General features: G+C 38.8%; 1 protein-coding gene across 2 annotated transcripts in view; it reads left to right on the plus strand.

Moving 5' to 3' along the window:
* The window catches only part of EPHA6 (EPH receptor A6), a 264,534-nt gene that overhangs the window by 171,654 nt on the left and 75,648 nt on the right, over positions 1 to 17,232 (plus strand). For both annotated transcript variants that reach the window (XM_042460426.1, XM_042460427.1), the window contains one exon: positions 1,164 to 1,225. In XM_042460426.1, the coding sequence (XP_042316360.1) occupies positions 1,164 to 1,225 (62 nt within the window). The remainder of the gene's footprint in view (positions 1 to 1,163; positions 1,226 to 17,232) is intronic.

Here is a 17,232-nt window from a genome sequence, read left to right on the forward strand (position 1 = left end):
AGATAGATAGATAGATAGATAGATAGATAGATAGATAGATAGATAGATAGATAGATAGATAGATAGATAGATAGATAGATAGATAGACAGACTTCCATATGTGTAGCCTTCAGTGTTTCTAGAAGCATTACCCTATATATTCTAGATTAGAACCATGGTCTACTGAACTAAACTAAATGCCAGTGGACTAGTGGTGTGTGTGTGTGTGTGTGTGTGTGTGTGTGTGTGTGTGTGTGTGTATATATATATCCCATTGGAGAATGTGCACCATGACTGACTGGAGAATGTATAACTAGCAAAATACCCTTAAAATTGAAGGACTTCCATTGGGAGCTGTTATGGTCCATCAGACAAAGATTTGAACAGGAGAAAGTCACATCTAAGCAATAGCAATGCTCAAATTTTATTTTGAAGTCCATTAATGTTATCTCCATAAGTGGCTAATGCACATAAATGTATAAAGCACATGATGAAATCAGTGTTTCCCCAGAGACCTTTGAGCACTACAGTGGGTTAATTTCTTCAGCAAATAAATGTTTGATTTTATGTCTTCAAAAAGGGCATCAAAACAAATCTTTCTTTCCAAACCAGGAAAGCCGCACTAATTGAACAGACAGTCCTAAAGATTTGGTCTGAAATTCTCACAGAGGTCCAGTATACTTACAATACAACCCTCATACACATGTAACATCTAAAGCTTTAAAGTTACTTTTTAGACTATACCTTCTAGAATTCCATAAACAGAAATTTTTTCTTGAGCAAAGTCCTTGGCTGTACTGACTGAAGAGTTCTCAGAGTGGCAGAACAAAAAATAACTTTTTCAAAGTCTGGTGACATCCCTATCACATTCTTTTGTCTGTACAGACTTGTGTGGGCTCTAAATATTAATGAACAGTGTGAGGCTATAAATATTAGATTCTGATTGGAGCTATTTCAGTTTTAAAAAATCAAACTAGAAACATCTTCAGTTAATCCACCGGCATGATCAAAGAAAATACAGCTTAGCAGTAATAGAACAATGAGATACATTTTTGATGCAAAAGAGGACTGGAAGATGAGCAACATATTTTTACTAATACAAATAATCTCTTCTTAACAGCTGGAAATATAACATACCCTTAATATACCTATAATCCTAACACATTCCTTTGCTGTCTTTGCAGGCAGACCTGTAATGATTGTGGTTGAATACATGGAGAATGGATCCCTGGACTCCTTTCTACGGGTGAGGTGTTATTTTCTCAGGACATACGTTTGAATAAGAAAGATTTTAAATCATTTATCATAAATTAATTTTTGCATAATGTTATTCATGGGTTTTTAGTTGAAGAGAAGCATTTTCCCCAGGGTGCTTTTTTTTAAGGTACAATGATACATTAGAGCATAGCCAAGGGAAAAAGAAGATTTAAACTAAGAATATAATTGATATCTCCTACAAGTTGAGTTTCCATATTTAGCAAAATGTATTTGAAATGGTGTTATTATGAACAAAAATATAAATTGAAATGCAAATGCCTTGCCATATGGCAGCTGTTCATTTTACTCAGTCATTTAAAAAATGTTTTATTTTAGGGTTTTCCCAAAAGAAGTTGCTTAGGGAAGTATAACATAGGTTCACAGTAAGTAATTGATTTATAATTATGTATAGTTGCTTGCATTCAAGCAAATTGAATTAGTAGATCCTGAAGTGGCTTGGCAATAAATAACCTTATTCTACTTAAAGTCAATTGTTGAAACTTTGAAGATCAATAGTAGAAACTATGGAAATGTAACTACTGTGTAGATAATGACTCTGATGATCTTTTAGATATGCACAGTCAGTGCTGAGAACAGTTTGTGCTGATATGGTGACTATAATGGAATCTGGGGGATCACCTGACAAATATCTGTCCTGCTATTTTATTTATTATTTATTAAAACATTTCTGTTGCACCCACTATCTTAGGATTTCTGGGCTATCCCTCCCGGTACGTCACAATCACCTTTCTAACTATTTGCAACCATATAACAAGTACAGTGAGCAGTTTGGTATCTGCTGGGGTTTAGTTCTGGGACCAATAAAATCCGTGAATGCTCAAGTCCCATTATATACAGTGGCAGAGTAAAATGGTGTCCCTGATATAATATGGCAAAATCAAGCTTTGGTTTTGGGAATTTATATATTTTTAAAATATTTGCAAGCTATGGATACTTGAATCCATGCATAAAAAAAATCCATGGATATTTGTATTTGACTGCATTTGTATTTGAACCAATGCTGCTGTATTCATAGGACCAGAAATCTTGGCACATAAGGCAGTCATCTTCAGCTCATCTGTGCTGAGGCCGTGGCATGTTACCTCTCTATTCACCCATGCTGTCAAGGCCACTGTGATGTGAGAGCCCAGTTACTGTAATATCTAGGGGGCTGACCAGCCTCAGCCCACATCCTCTCTCAGCTATGAAGTTTAGGTTAATCAGTCTCTCTCAGGGCTATACTGAGGAAGGCTGGTATCAGTCTCTGGCAGTGTAAGACAGTTGTCAAGGCCACAACATAGAAACACTCTTCAGTGCAACATGTTTTGATCCCTGCACACCAACCAGCTGGGTCCAGGAGATATCTGCCATCCTAAAGTACCATAATGCTTACAACATAGTATTGTTCCAGGGCATTGTAGAAAATTAAAATGGCAGGTGGTTTCTAATTACCTGGCACAGTACCACCAGGTAAGTCTGCCAGGGATGAGACTGAATAGGGGAGGACATATCAGAAAGCAGTTTGCCAAGAATTTCCTTGAATATGAAGCCAGCCTTGGCTGAAGAGAATAAAAAGAAGGAAACCACATGCACTGAACAGATGTTACTAAAGAAAAGTAGGGGATGGTGTAACAAAATAGTTAATTTTCCATATCTGATTATTACTATCATCATCATCATCATCATCATCATCATCATCATCATCATCATCATTTCAGAACACAAAACAGCTTACAACAAATATAAAAGCACACTGTTCAAAATTCAAAAGATGCAAAAGTTAAAATGAAATTAAACAAATAAAAATTAAAACATACATCATTAAACATATGCATGCATGTACACACACACACACACACACCAGCACACCAGTTTGCAGGATCTAGTTCATTGTTTAGGTGAAGTGGGCCTTATACAGTCACTCATCAAATGCCTTTTGTAACAGAAAAGCCTTTACTTGTTTGACAGTAAGAGCAGTTCAACAGTGGAATATACTGCCTCAACAAAGCTGGGTGGCCATCTGTCAGGGGTGCTTTGATTGTGCGTTCCTAAAGGACAGGAAGTTGAACTCAATGGCCCTTGAGGTCTCTTCCAAGTCTTATGATTTGGAGGTGTGTCAACCCATCCTGGGTCACAGCATTAGGAAAGTTGAGAACCACTGGCCTAAATCTTTGTATAGTTCTGAGATGGGGAAAATTCAGATGTGGTTCATTGAAGTGACTTGTGGTTCGCTTGCAGGAAAACTGCTGTACCGAACACGAACACAGCTGTATGTTGCATGCAGGTTAGCCATTGCATAGAACTGGCTTTTGTTTTTCAGGAGGAAGGCCTTGTACATCAGGAAAATGGGCCCGATCCTCAACAGATGTGCAAAAAACTGAGTACCAAACTGATAGAACGCCTATTTTGTTTTGGTCCCACCTCTGAGACCCTTCCTAAATTGGAGTTTGGATTCAATGCTAAAAAATGGTTCTGAACCCCTGCTATATCCTTTCTCTTTGATTGTATTTACATACTGAACCAGCAACAGAGAACATAATGGAACCAATCAGAAAACCACAAGGGAAATTTCACAAAGGCAGCTTGTTAATTTATGAGAGAAAGTAAAAGGGTAAATAGTAACTCACATCACTGAGGATGAGGAGATTATTAAACAAAGATCAAAACTATATGACAAGTTAATGCAAACGAAGGATACTTAGTATCAGTGTTCACTATCCATTGTTCATGCTATGTAACATATTTATTGTAATGCATTTATTTAGCTAGTTTTATATACAGAGCCAAATGCTTTTCTACAAATGGCTTGGGACATAAAAATGGCTTTAGAGTCATTTCAGATTTGTTGTCAACCTGAGGTAAATCTTTCTTCTTCTATTTTCTTGGCAAGATTTGTTCAGAAGCCTTTCTCTGAGAGTGAGACAATGTAACTTGCCTAAGGTCACTCAATGGGTTTCCATGGCTGAGGAGGGGTTTGAATTCTAGTGTCCTGGAGTCCTAATCCAACACTCAAAACACTACACCATTCTGGCTCTTTAAAATTATCATAAAATGGGTTAAAATGTAATTACAAAGCTCCCTATGAAAACATTTAAGAACAATTAATTCAAAAGTGATCAGTCAAATAGCGACACTCTCTAATAATACAACTGAAGAGCATATAGTGTTATTATGCATTAATCAGGTGTAAAAAAATTCCTTACAGATTATTTAAAATCAGTCATCAAGTTAGCCCAAACAAACTTCATGTGAGAAGAGGTTTCATAGTACTGTAGATGAAAAGACTGGATGGAAAGTAAATTTGAAAATATTCAGAAAATGGTTTTTAAAAAATGTATTTCAAGTGTTGAGAAACCCTGACAAGAAGAATCCTGCAATTATAAGAAACTTCACAGTTTGGGACTTATTCTGCATAAATATTCACATGCAGTTGAATTCCTGCACAGAAAATGCTGTTTTCTGCATAGAAAATGCTATTTCTACCAGCATATGCAAATTTAGCATGGAATAAGTCCTGAAGTGCAAATAGCCTTTGAAAATTGTGTGGTTTTCAAACACTTTCTCACAAGCAAACTGCAGAGATTACTCATTGAAAAAGAAACTTAGCAAAGGATGACATCCTTGTTTCACCATGGACAAGGACTTTCACTCACCAGCATGGTAGACTTTATTAGCTAGTCTGACAGGAGGGTTTCACTGGACAGTCTCAAAAACTAGACAGACAGTTTGGAATGCTATGAAACCAGACTTATAAACTTTAGAGGGAAACCTAGGTGATTAGGGGGAAAAGTTGCTATTCTAATTAAAGGTTCTGAAAGTTGCAGTTCCAAAAAGTAATTTTTCAAATACTGGAAAAGGCTCCCTATTGCAGATATTTGTCTCCAGCTTGTGGTGACGAGAACAGAGCATCAGTAGGGTGGCACAAACATGTTCCTCCCTGTTCTTCATTGGATGTGCCTGTGAAATGTCACATTGTAAATGTATGTCAGCCAGGGCATGGGATCATGCTAGGGTAGTAGGCTCTTAATAGTGTTTGGTGTATTCATGATGAGCTTTACCACATTAATAAACAAACTCAGGAGGCAAACAAAAAGACACATCTTTTTTTCCCTCACTCTGCATGACATTGTTTTCTTTCATTCTCTTCTGGTTGTAAGACCATGGGAGAGGGTTTTAAAAGTGTCATAAAAGTGTCCCATTTGCTAAACTGAAATAAGCTGTTTGGCAAAGATAACACTTTTACAATGCTCTCCCACACTTTTACAACCTGAAGAGAATGAGAATCATGCAGAGGGAGAGAAGAAAAGACATGTCTTTTTGTTTGACTCCCAAGTTGGTTTAATAATGCAAAAAGTTTCATTGGCGTTGTATAGACATACACCATCATAATGGTGGTGCCCATCTAGAAAGGGTGCCGCTTGCAAACGTTCTAGGGTTGCCTTGTGGCATCCTTTCCAGATGCCCTGCAACCCTAGTACGTTGTAATGGCGGCACCCTTTCTAGATGGGCACCACCATTATGATGTCACGGCCGCGCCGCCTCCAAATGGGGCCGCGCGGACGTGACATCTTGGCGCCCTTTCAGCGGCACCGGAAGGAGCTCTGAAACGGAGCTCCTTCCTTTGTGTCGCTGGCGCAGCCTTTACATGGCTGCACCAGTGACATAAAGGAGAAAGAGGCCAAGTGGGTCGGGGTGTCCCCTTTCCAGGCCGTGGGGAAGCAGCCTTTTGCTGCTTTCCCGCAGTCTGGAAAATTGGCGGATCAGGGCCTCAGGGCTGCCGCTGTGGCAGCTGAGGCCCTGATCCATCAGGGAAAGGGGCAGGTGCAGGCCACCCCAAAGGGGCAGTGTGTACACCGCCATAGTCTCTCAATTACATGCTCATACACACAGTTGCATTAGTTGTAATTTATCTGTTGAGTTGTCTCTCTTGATATGGTTTTGAAATTTTGTTCAGTATCTAAAAAGACTATAGACTGTTCATTTGAGTGGCATTAATAATGAACAGACCAAAAGATCGAAAGTGTTTTTCAAAAGTGTAGTCCTTTCTTTAGAAGGGGTGGTGGTGGATCCTGCCATTTGTTTTAAAAGTAAATTTTGAAATACCTTTTGGGGAATAAAAAAGTACTTTGTGAAAGTATCTCTAAGCCACAATAAAATGTTACATTTACAAAAGGGGGTTTAATCTAGTGATCTCAAAGGATTTCGTGAAATCAGTATTTCTTCATATGTAATAATGCCTTTTTATAGCTTCAAGCATTTTTATAGAAATGTATAAAAGGTAAAGCCAAAAGATAAAAATCCAAAATGTAAAGAATATGTTTCAGCATTTCAAGCAGCTACGCCATATTTTCAAAGTTCCTTGAAATATATCAATGGCTTGTTCACCCCGATTTGATGGCCCTGATTGCATTTCCTCAAGGAAAGCACATTTTCAGGTAATTGCCTAATAATGTTTGATCTGGATAGTGTTCTGCCTGTGGCCATTTAAATCAGAATGATATCAGTTTTGTTACTTTTTTTTCTCAGCCCGAGGCTTGAAATTCCAATGAAGCTCAAATCCCCATTTCATTTAGAAGTAAAGAAAGAGTAATACTGTCAAAGATTGAACTTAAGATTTGTTTCCCCAACCATAGCAGCTGAAACAGTGGAAGTTCCAAGGGAAAAAACATTGACAAGAGAATTGCTGGGAGAGAAAGGAAAAATAAAATCTAAAGCAATAACCTATGTCTCATGTGTTTGGGGCAGAATCCTGTTGGTAATTTACATCAATATAATGTTGCTGGTAGTGCTTAGGATAGTGGGAAGATGTCAGTGAAAGCTGCATTTGTAAAGAGACAGCTTTTGTTCTACTCTCCACTACTGTCACAATGGTAATTTTATATTTGCCACTGCACTTCTGCCTATTTCACCTTAACTACCTTTAAACCAGAAGAGTTATGATGCTTAGTAGACTTTAAATTTCCAAACAGAAGTGTCTCAGTATGTCCTATTTTGCTTCTGATCAGTTATTTATTGAGTATGTTTGTATGTATGTATGTATGTATGTATGTATTTTAACGAAACCTGGAAAGAAGTGGCTGATGGGGTGCCACAGAATTCAGTCCAGGGTCCACTATTGTTCAGTATCTTTATAAAATATAAAGAGAATCTACCTTATCATTAGGAAGAACTTCCTGATGGTAAGGGCTGTTGGACAGTAGAATATGCTGCCTTGGAGTGTGGTGGAGTCTCGTTCTTTGGAAGTTTTTAAACAGAGGCTGGATGGCCATTTGTTGGGAGTACTTTGATTGTGATCCTGCATGGCAGAGGGTTTGACTGGATGGCCCTTGTTCTCTCTTCCAAATTTATGATTCTATTATTTTAAATAGTTTAACAAGAGTTGGGTATTAACATATATCCTCTGTAGAGGAATTTTCTCATTTTTCTGTTGTTAGTATATTAATCTTCAATATTTACTGTCAAGGATTTCTACTGCACAAACAAATCAACTCTCAGTAATTCCTAGGTGCTTTTTTGTATGAATTAATCAATATTTATGTAATATTTTCTATTCGACATGAACTGTTTTTTCCAAGAAACATCCATAGCTCACCAAGATTATGCTAGCAGTTACATGATTTCAAAAATATAAATCCAGGAGATCTCTGTTGTATCTTTGGATAAAATAAAATATTATTACAGAAAGGTTTCCTCTTATTGTGAGGACATCATCTAAAGCTAATAACATAAGGCACTGTAATATAGTTTGTCCATTTCTGTGGCACATTAATAATAGAAAATACAACAAAATAAAAGACCAAAGCTTATTACCAAACCTGAATTCCTAAAGGCAAGTCAGAGACAGGCTGAGGGAAGGAAGTGAGAAATATTTTTCTGTGGGGAGGAAATGTCAGGATATATTGCTGCTCGATGAAACAGCCATTATATAATTCCCAGTACAGCTTTGCCATTAACCTCATCCTTCCTGTCAGCTAGAGGTTAGATGCTGCTGTACAAGCTCATGTTAAATAATGTTGGGAAAAGAGAAGAGAGTTCCATAAAATGGAGCCATAAAGTGTCTGTGATAAATCCATCTAATATAGCCTCTCTAGTCAGAGTTCATTTTGGGTGGAGGAGACCCACATGACACTACAAAGTTTAATGGCCCTGTCTTTATTTGCCTGCTGCAAGAGATGCTAAAAATAAATGCTCCCTCTTTCTTTCTCATACAGCATACAAATATGTCAGATTTTGTCCTTGGTATCCTGAGCAACCTTTCAGCAGAATGGTCTCCTTTCCACTTTTATTTACTTTATTTATTTTGCTCTTGTGTTCTTTTGAAAACATTGGCCAATTCAAAACTACATAAGTGTAATCACAAATGAATCAATGCTCAGAACCCACCTTAAACTGAAGGAAGCAGCTCTGTGTGACATGTGGGGTGCTTCAGAATGACACAGCAAGCTTCTTGTGTCCCAACACACTTGTATTCATCACACCATGGTTCATGGACAGGAAAAGACTAGTCATATCATTCTGAAGCACCTCACTCACATCACAGACCTTCATTACATGGACAGCTCTCTCAAGTTAAAGGTGAAATTAGGGATGGGATTTATTATCATGGCACTATGTGAATACGTATCATGGGTAAATACAGAGAGGTCTGGGCAGGTCTATTGATGTCAGGACTCTCATTCATAGTGTTGCCATAAGTCGAAGTTGACTTGGACTTGGACTCTTATAAGTCAAAGTTGACTTGGACTTGAAGGCAGTTAATAATATCAAAGACAGATCCATAATTCTAGTTTACAAATTAATAACTGCAATGCAGGATGCTAGCCACTTTCTAGTTGAATTTTAAGAGATTCACCACATAGTATTTTATTCAAGTTTTCTGTCTAAACTAAAATGTGAGCATCAAAAACCTGCAATGGTCATAGGGAAAGGTTACATTTGGATCCTGTTTAGCTTAGGAAAAAGTACATATGGAAGTACAAGATAGAGACATACAGTATATAATTATGCAGGGTGTGGATAAAGTGCCTCCAGTTTCTAATATTATGAGAAAGGGGGACTCCCCCCATTCTCATATTAGAAACTGGAGTCATCCAATGAAGCTGAGTGGTAAAAGTTTCAAGACAAATAAGAGGAAGATTTTTTTTTACACAGCACATAGTTAAGATGTGGAATCTGCTATCACAACATGTAGCAATGGCTATGAACTAGTACAATTTTAAAGAAGGACATACAAAGTCAAGGAGAGTAAAAAAAAACAATGGCTTATAGTCAATGGCTATACATTACATACGTTGTTACCCGCCTCGATCCAATACACGGTGAGGCGGGATACAAATAAATAAATAAATAAATTTATTATTATTATTATTATTATTATTATTATTATTATTATTATTACATTACATCTAGCATTACAATTAGTGTATATATCAGATAGCAAAAATTTCTGCTGCAAGCTCCACATTGACATCTGGTTGGCCATGATGGAAACAGAACAGTGAACTAGATGAGCCTTTGTGCTGATCCAGCAGTCTCTTCTTATGATGAATGGAAAAAATAAATGTGCATCCATCTATTTAATGTTGTTATTTGCTTTCACCTTCATTTAGTCATGCCATTTCTGTATGAGACATTGAGACTAAGGCAGATGGATCACTCAACCACCTGAATAGTTGTTTTAATGAAGTGACCTGCATGGGATTTCAATACTTTGTGCTCCATAGTGTCAGCAAACCAAATAAAAGTAGTGCTAGATATGTCTGGTCTGTATAAAATGAGCAAATAATATAAAACCACACTCTATCCTGTTTTGTTTTGAGCAAGTGCTTATGTGGCTGCTTATCTTGCATATATTCAATTGACTTTACAGACCAAATCTATTAGTCCAGTATTGAGATGAAATGTAAATTATTGAGATGAAATGTAAATTTCAGTCTCCCAAATCTAAACCATGCACACACACACAGCATACACACCTTGGGAAAGGCACAAGGTTTTCCACAACCCTGGCCCTGCTACAAACTAAACTGAGCTATGTCTCAAATAGAAAATTAGAAAAGTAGAAGTTGACACCACCATGATATTCCCTGATATCACATGATAGAATATAAATCTTTTCATCTGTGTCTGGACTGTTGTCAGCCCAAAGACTGAATAATTATTAAACTTTATGTGATGTTCTAAATAACTCAGAACAGGATATAACTGGGGGAGCAGAAAAATTGAGTCTCCTCTAGATGTAAGCAAGATGTAGGTAATAAGCAGCAAAAGACTGACTTCTGTCTTCTTTTAGGAAGAAGCTTTGCACATCTTAACTAAAAAGAAATGAACACACACAAAAAGGAAGGAAAATGCACCCTATATTGTGGTTCCTTTTAAATAAATCCTCTACATCATTCAGACGTCCCATCCATTCACTTTTATTTCATCTTTTGGTGGTGGCAAAACTTTATCACAACGTATCTAATCCAAGGGTGGTTTTATGTTGTCTGATCATGTTCTCATTATGACTGTAGAATAAAAAATGAAATTTTAATTTCAGAGAAACTAAGGGCTTGTGAGCAATTATTAATACAACTTCAGCCAACTTTTGGCATTGTGCACAGCAAAGCAACTCAAATCTGAGTTATCAGCATCTGAACGTTGTAAGGCAGAAAAAGAATTTGGGTCCATAACAAGAATTACGGGGGGGGGGGGGGGGGGGAGACTAGTTTGTAGATTCTCAAGGCTGACCATGTTACAGTGTTGTAGTAAGCCTTTCCTTTTCAGAATTTTCTGCAGCATGTTCAGTAAAAATAACTGATACAAGGTCTCATCTTTGCTCTCCTGCTCCAAGAAGAAAGCCCACTTCTTGATTAAGTGAAACAAGTCTTAAAGAATATACAAGTGACTTAAGGCCACTGCAGGACATAACACTTCCTGCTGTGATGTGGATTCTCTAGATAGGTCATCACAATAGCCATCATAGTTCCTGATAGTGACAGAAAGGACTAATTATTTCTCCCCTTTTCATTATTATTCCACCACACTTGGTTATGAAAACTCTTAGATGCATGAAGTCTGCTTAGAAGACACCTCCATGTAGTCAGTGAATCTTACTTCCAAGCAGTGGCATCACTTGTGGAGTGTGGATTGTGTGGCCCACACCAGGTGACACCCCAGAAGAGGGAGTGACACCCAGTCAGGCCCTCCTGGCTTGCCACTTCAGAAAAGGAGAGGGTTGAGAGCCCCTCTGCTGGCTTGTCATGACAGCACAAGCCCCCTCACAAGAAGACCTCCACGGCGGCAGCAAAGGAGAGGGCCAAACATGCCTTGTTGGCCACCGCTGCCACTGCCCCAGAAGCCCCGTCCCTGCACCAGATGACACCAGGACTGGGGATACCACTGCTCCCAAAAAAGTTGTATAGGCCAGATTACATGCAACTTGTTACTCCTGAATGATCTCATCTACAAAAGATCTCTTAATTGTTTGTGTGTGTATGCGTGCATGTGTGCTTGATATTTAATGCACATTTAATTGATACACTTTATAAATTGATAATTTCTGAACACCTCAACTAGATAGGAGTCATGGTTGTCCAGTTTTGCTTGATCATTTGTGGGAACTCAGACTCCCCTAGCCTAGTCGGGGGGGGGGGGGATTGAGCCCCAGCCCTATCCTCATTAGGGGGTCTATGACCTCACCAGTCAAGTGTCAGCCAGTTATAGTCAATTTCCACACAAGCTGGATTTAAAAATATGGACTGTGCACAGCTCTAATGTACTTGTTTGCTCCAGTACCTATTCTACTGACCCTAAGAAGTAATCTAGTATGTTGCATCCCTTTCTCACTTACCTAACAGCCATGCCAGACCCTATATGTCCCTAGGATTGGTGTCACCCAGTGCATGAGGGGACAGGCTGCTGGGAGGAGTAGTGCCTTTCATTTGGACTCTGGCGTGGCTATGCCAGACTCCAAATGGCAGCCTGTTCCCCCATGCACTGGGTGACACTAATCCTAGGGACACGACTGGTTGAAGGCACAAAACAAATAACATCAGCAAAATGACACTTCTGCATTAAAAAAAATTGGGGGGGGGGATTTCAGAGAGAAAAATACCCTTCAGACCACAGAATAAACTCAGAAGACCATGTCTCAGTTTTAAAAACTATTTAAGTTGCCCTAATATATAGCCAAGAAACTGATACAAAGAAGCCCCCAGAAGAGTAGAAGCAGTGGACGGTGAGATGAAAGCAGTTGGCAAACCCCAGGGATTCATCTTTCTTTAGACCAGTCTAGATGAGCCCTTGGTTTTAGCTCAACATAATGACCAAATGTTTCTGATACGTCCACACAAAATGGCTTGATTCAACTTAGGATTTGTATATATTTGACATATACCTTTAATGTCTACCTGCAAAGAGACTTTAATGTGGAGAAGTAATTTAAAATGTGTCCTGCTTCCTGCCTCAAGTGGTATAACCTATAATTCTGCTGTATGGGATGGCTGTTAGAAAAATAATGTAATCATAAAAATTCACTGGTCATAAAAGCTCATTGGATGAGAACCTGCATTAGGAGATGCCATCGCCACCTCTCCACCCAGTACAACCATTTTCATGTTGCTGGAAAGTGGGGGAAAGAGCAGAACCATGTTCAGCTGTTTTCCTATCCTTAGATGCCTGTCACAGCACTTCCAACTACAAAAGAGATCCAGAGATATCCTTACTCACCCACCCACCCTCGCCCACTCCCAAGTAATGCAAAAGTGACTGTTGGGGGGCTACACTGCTGAAAAGGAAGGGTTGGGAGGGGGCTTTTGATCATTACACATGTGACAACTGTAGAAGTGAATTGTGGTGGTGTAAGGCAAATTTATGACCTTGTGATTACTGAATGGAATCTGAAATTAACCATTCCAAATCAAATATGTGAATTCAGCCAGGGGCTCCTATGCTGAAAAAAGGGTTGGTGCATGTTTTAGTATCTTATGGTATATTTGAAGATTCAGTGGAAGATTTATAGTCCAGTGGCATTCTGCAAATGGTTCAAGTCATTCAGCTCTGTCCTCAAAGTTCTGTGTAGTTTATATACTAAGCAGTGTGTACTTGCAGAAATGTGAATTGTGTACTTATGGTTTCTAGTAGTTTAAGAGTGAAGTAAGACTTGCAGCTTTCCTTGAGGTTTTTTTTTTTTACCTTGTATGTATGATGTGATTGCATCTCTGGGCCACTGAGAGAACAAAACTCTTATGTGGATGGAAGTTTCCACTAGAGAGGCTTGATTTGTTTCCCATAATTCTTTATACGGTGCTCTGTAACTGGACTGGAATATTTTAAAGTCAGGTTTTGCAAACAGCATCAGATGCTGAATACAAAAACATTTTCTTTCAAGTGCACTGGGTAGGCAGCATAAATGTGCAACCAGCCAGGCATTAGATATACCTTTGGCTGTCAAAGGTAGTTTATTTGGCAAAAGTGTTAAAGATTATTTACAATTTGATGGAACAGTGCTCTGAACAAATTCATTGTGATATAAATGGCTGCCAAGGCTGATAAACATCCTCAGCAGCCAACCAGGAATTGTTTCAAAACAACTTCTTGTGTTAACCTCTGAGATTTGAAAACTTAGCTGTAGATGACATCCTAATGTCACTTAAATTCTCAATACGTCAATTTTATATATTGCCATTTGGGGCAAATAAAAAAGAAGTGAGGAAAAAATGGCTATAGGATGTCTCTCTGTAAATATGTATATGAGAGCCAGTGTGTACTCTTAGCTTCAGAGGGAGGCAAAAGCAAACCCTCTCTGAACAAATCCTGCCAAGAAAAAAAAATATAGAATCACTATAAGTCAGAAATTACTTGAAGGCACACACAACAACAACAACAACAACAATGTGTATTAATTTTGACTTTATTAGCATATTAAGGGGCCCAAACATACAGGCTAAAATAAAGTTGCTTTGGGCCACTTTGGAGGTATGCTGTTTAAATGATGCATGAATCCTAAGAGGTCAGAAGCTAAGCCAAAGCTGTGATCCAGTCCTTATGACTGGAGTATGGCTTTGGTGCAGCTTCCAGCCTCTTAGGATGCATGCATCATTTAAACAGCATACCTCCAGAGTGGCCTGAAGCCGCTTTATTTTGGCCTGTCTGTTTGGGTCCAAAGTATCTTAAAAAATTATAAGCCAAGATCAAAATTAGCTGGTATAACTTAAATTATTTGATGAATGAAGGGACTCCTGAGTCCCAATAAGTGGTTGTTTATTCTTAGCAAATTTTTAAAGGGTGCTCAAAATTTCATAGGGACAGGTATTGAGCAAGCTGGATAATGTGGGAAGAAGTGGAGAATTTCTCAACTAAATCCAGTTGTTATCATAAATCTACTGCATTAGATTTACATAGTGGGATTTACATAAATGGTGACATCAAGGAGATTATCACATGCAAAAATAAAGCGACTTAGCCCTGCCGGTATACAGTCACTTATGGGATGCATTCAGGAATTATCGCACAAAAAATGCCACCAATGCCACTGGGCAACTGCATCCTGGCTGCATCTTGGCTCCCAGCCGCACTCAGCCCACCAATTTGCAAACACGGGAAGCTCTCATTGATTCATTGGATCTATTGTAGTTGGACTAACAATTCATTTTAGCTCTTTGTTTCCTTTTTATGCATGTTTGTAGCACTTGGGTTTTTTCCCAAAGAAAATGGTTGAAAGTGTGTAGATCATTATTATTATTATTATTATTATTATTATTATTATTATTAACCTTTATTTATAAAGTGCTGTAAATCTTTTTAATTGGACGGTTCCCTGCCCTCAGGCTTACAATCTAAAAAGACAGGACACAAAAGGAGAAGAGAAAGGTGGTGGGGAAGGGGCCTCTCTAGTAGGATAATACATATAAAATACATAGCAATACAGGAAATGATTCAATAAAACAGACAACAAAAGAACAACAAAAAGCAAGTGACAGTTATGCAATGCCTGGGAACGCTTCTCTGAAGAAGATGGTCTTCAGCTCCGTTTTGAAGCTGGTTAAAGAAGAGATGGCTCTTGTTTGCGGGGGAAGAAGTTTCCAGGAGTGAGGGGCAGTGAGTGAAAAGGGGCAAATCCGAGAAGGGGCAAAGGAAATCCTGGGCTGGGACAGCAGACCTTGACTACCAGAACGGAGGGCCCTAGTGGGAAGGTGAGGGGAAATAAGGTCTGATAAGTAAGGAGGGGGCCAGCCCATGGAGGGCTTTAAACGTGGACAGCAGGAGCTTATACTGAATACGGAAAGGGAGGGGGAGCCAGTGAAGGGATGCCAACACAGGAGAGATATGGTCAGAGCGGTGGGCAGATGTGATAATGCGTGCAGCTGAATGCTGGACAGAAATTAAAGGACGGAGGTGAGAAAGAGGAAGCCCTGCCAGAAGGATGTTACAGTAATCAAGTCGTGAGACCACTAGGGCATGGACCAGGATCTTGGTTACTTTAGCAGGAGATCATGCCTGCTAAATCTGAGAATTGCCAATGGTTGTTGTGTTACATTCCAAAGTTCTGTGTATCTCTTTGCATTGCCTCATGATTTGCAGAAGCCAGAATAAAGAAGGCAAAATAATAAATAGCTGGATGAAGTATACAAAATAAAATAAATTTTCAATTATTGAATATGTTACAGAATTCAGCTTTTCTTTGTGATAATACCTCTTATCTGTACCAATATGTTTAGCAGAGCTCATACAGCTTCACCTTGCTGTATAAATGGCATCCGAAAAGAAGAAGAATTGATGCTACCATGGAGCCCTCCTGGAGAACATTGTTTTGAGACCTTTTAAAGTTCCTTTGAATTATATTTGTAACTGATACAGTCTCACCAATAACTCCACAGTGAAGACAATTTAGAGTTGTTTTCCTTACCAGCTTGACTGGTAACAAAGAGATTTTACTTTATCTTTTCTGGAAGTCAGCTCTTGAAAACAGTTACTACATCTTCTGAAGTCAATACTCATATTTTTCCAGTAGGGCAGGGGCATATTTGTTGTTGATCATCTTTAGGCACAGCACAGGGTCAGATTTTGGCTGGCATCCTATTGGGAATTTATGATGTTATAAACCAACTTATAATCGCACAGATGAGAATTACAGAATTGTGCAGTGGTTGTGTCTCGGAGAGGAGCATTGCACAAACAGACAAACAGCATGGCCATTGCATGATGGTTGCAATGCAGAATATTGTGACACTCATTCTCACATACCTATGGCATATATATTCTGTCCCTGGCTTCTGCTCCACCAAAAGCATCTGAGGAAGTATACTGAAGTATACAAAAGCTCATGCTGCCATTAACTGTTCTTTCAGTTAGGACGTTATCAGACAAGGGAAATTGGAAGTATAATCCAATGGCAATCCGAACGCAATCATGGGGTTTCACGTTATTGCATGATAGACTACCACATGCAATTTCAGGCAATGGGAAGTCAGTCCGAACGCAATCATGGGGTTTCACGTTATTGCATGAGAGGTGATCACATACAATTTCGGGCAATGGCAAGCTATTTTCGGGCAATGGGAAGTCAGTTTGAATGCAATTCAAATTCACATAAATTCAAATTCACATAAATTCACCGAACTAGCGAATTCATGTGAATGTATTCTGGCACAGCTGTCACTGGGAGGTATTCATCCCGTACCTGACCCAGGCTTCTCCCAGAACTTTTAAAGAACAGGAAAATCCCATTCTTTAAAAGGTCTGGGAGAAGCCTGAGACAGGTACAGGATGAGTACTGCCCGGGGACGGATCTGTGCAATTGAATCTGTCCCTGTGCATTTACGTCTCATGCCTAGTGCAAGAATAAAAGACAGTGCGCTAATCTCTTTCATCAGGATTAAATTATATCCTTTGGCTTACAATGAAACAATCAAAATTCTATTATTTTGTCTTCTTTACTTTGGTTTCTCCTGAAGGAAAAGCACTAGCTTTCCTCCAGGTACATAAGGAAGGGTGGTTGGGAGACGACTTCCA

Source organism: Sceloporus undulatus, chromosome 3 (genome assembly GCF_019175285.1).
Source record: "Sceloporus undulatus isolate JIND9_A2432 ecotype Alabama chromosome 3, SceUnd_v1.1, whole genome shotgun sequence".
In the NCBI taxonomy this organism is placed as follows: Eukaryota; Metazoa; Chordata; class Lepidosauria; order Squamata; family Phrynosomatidae; genus Sceloporus; species Sceloporus undulatus.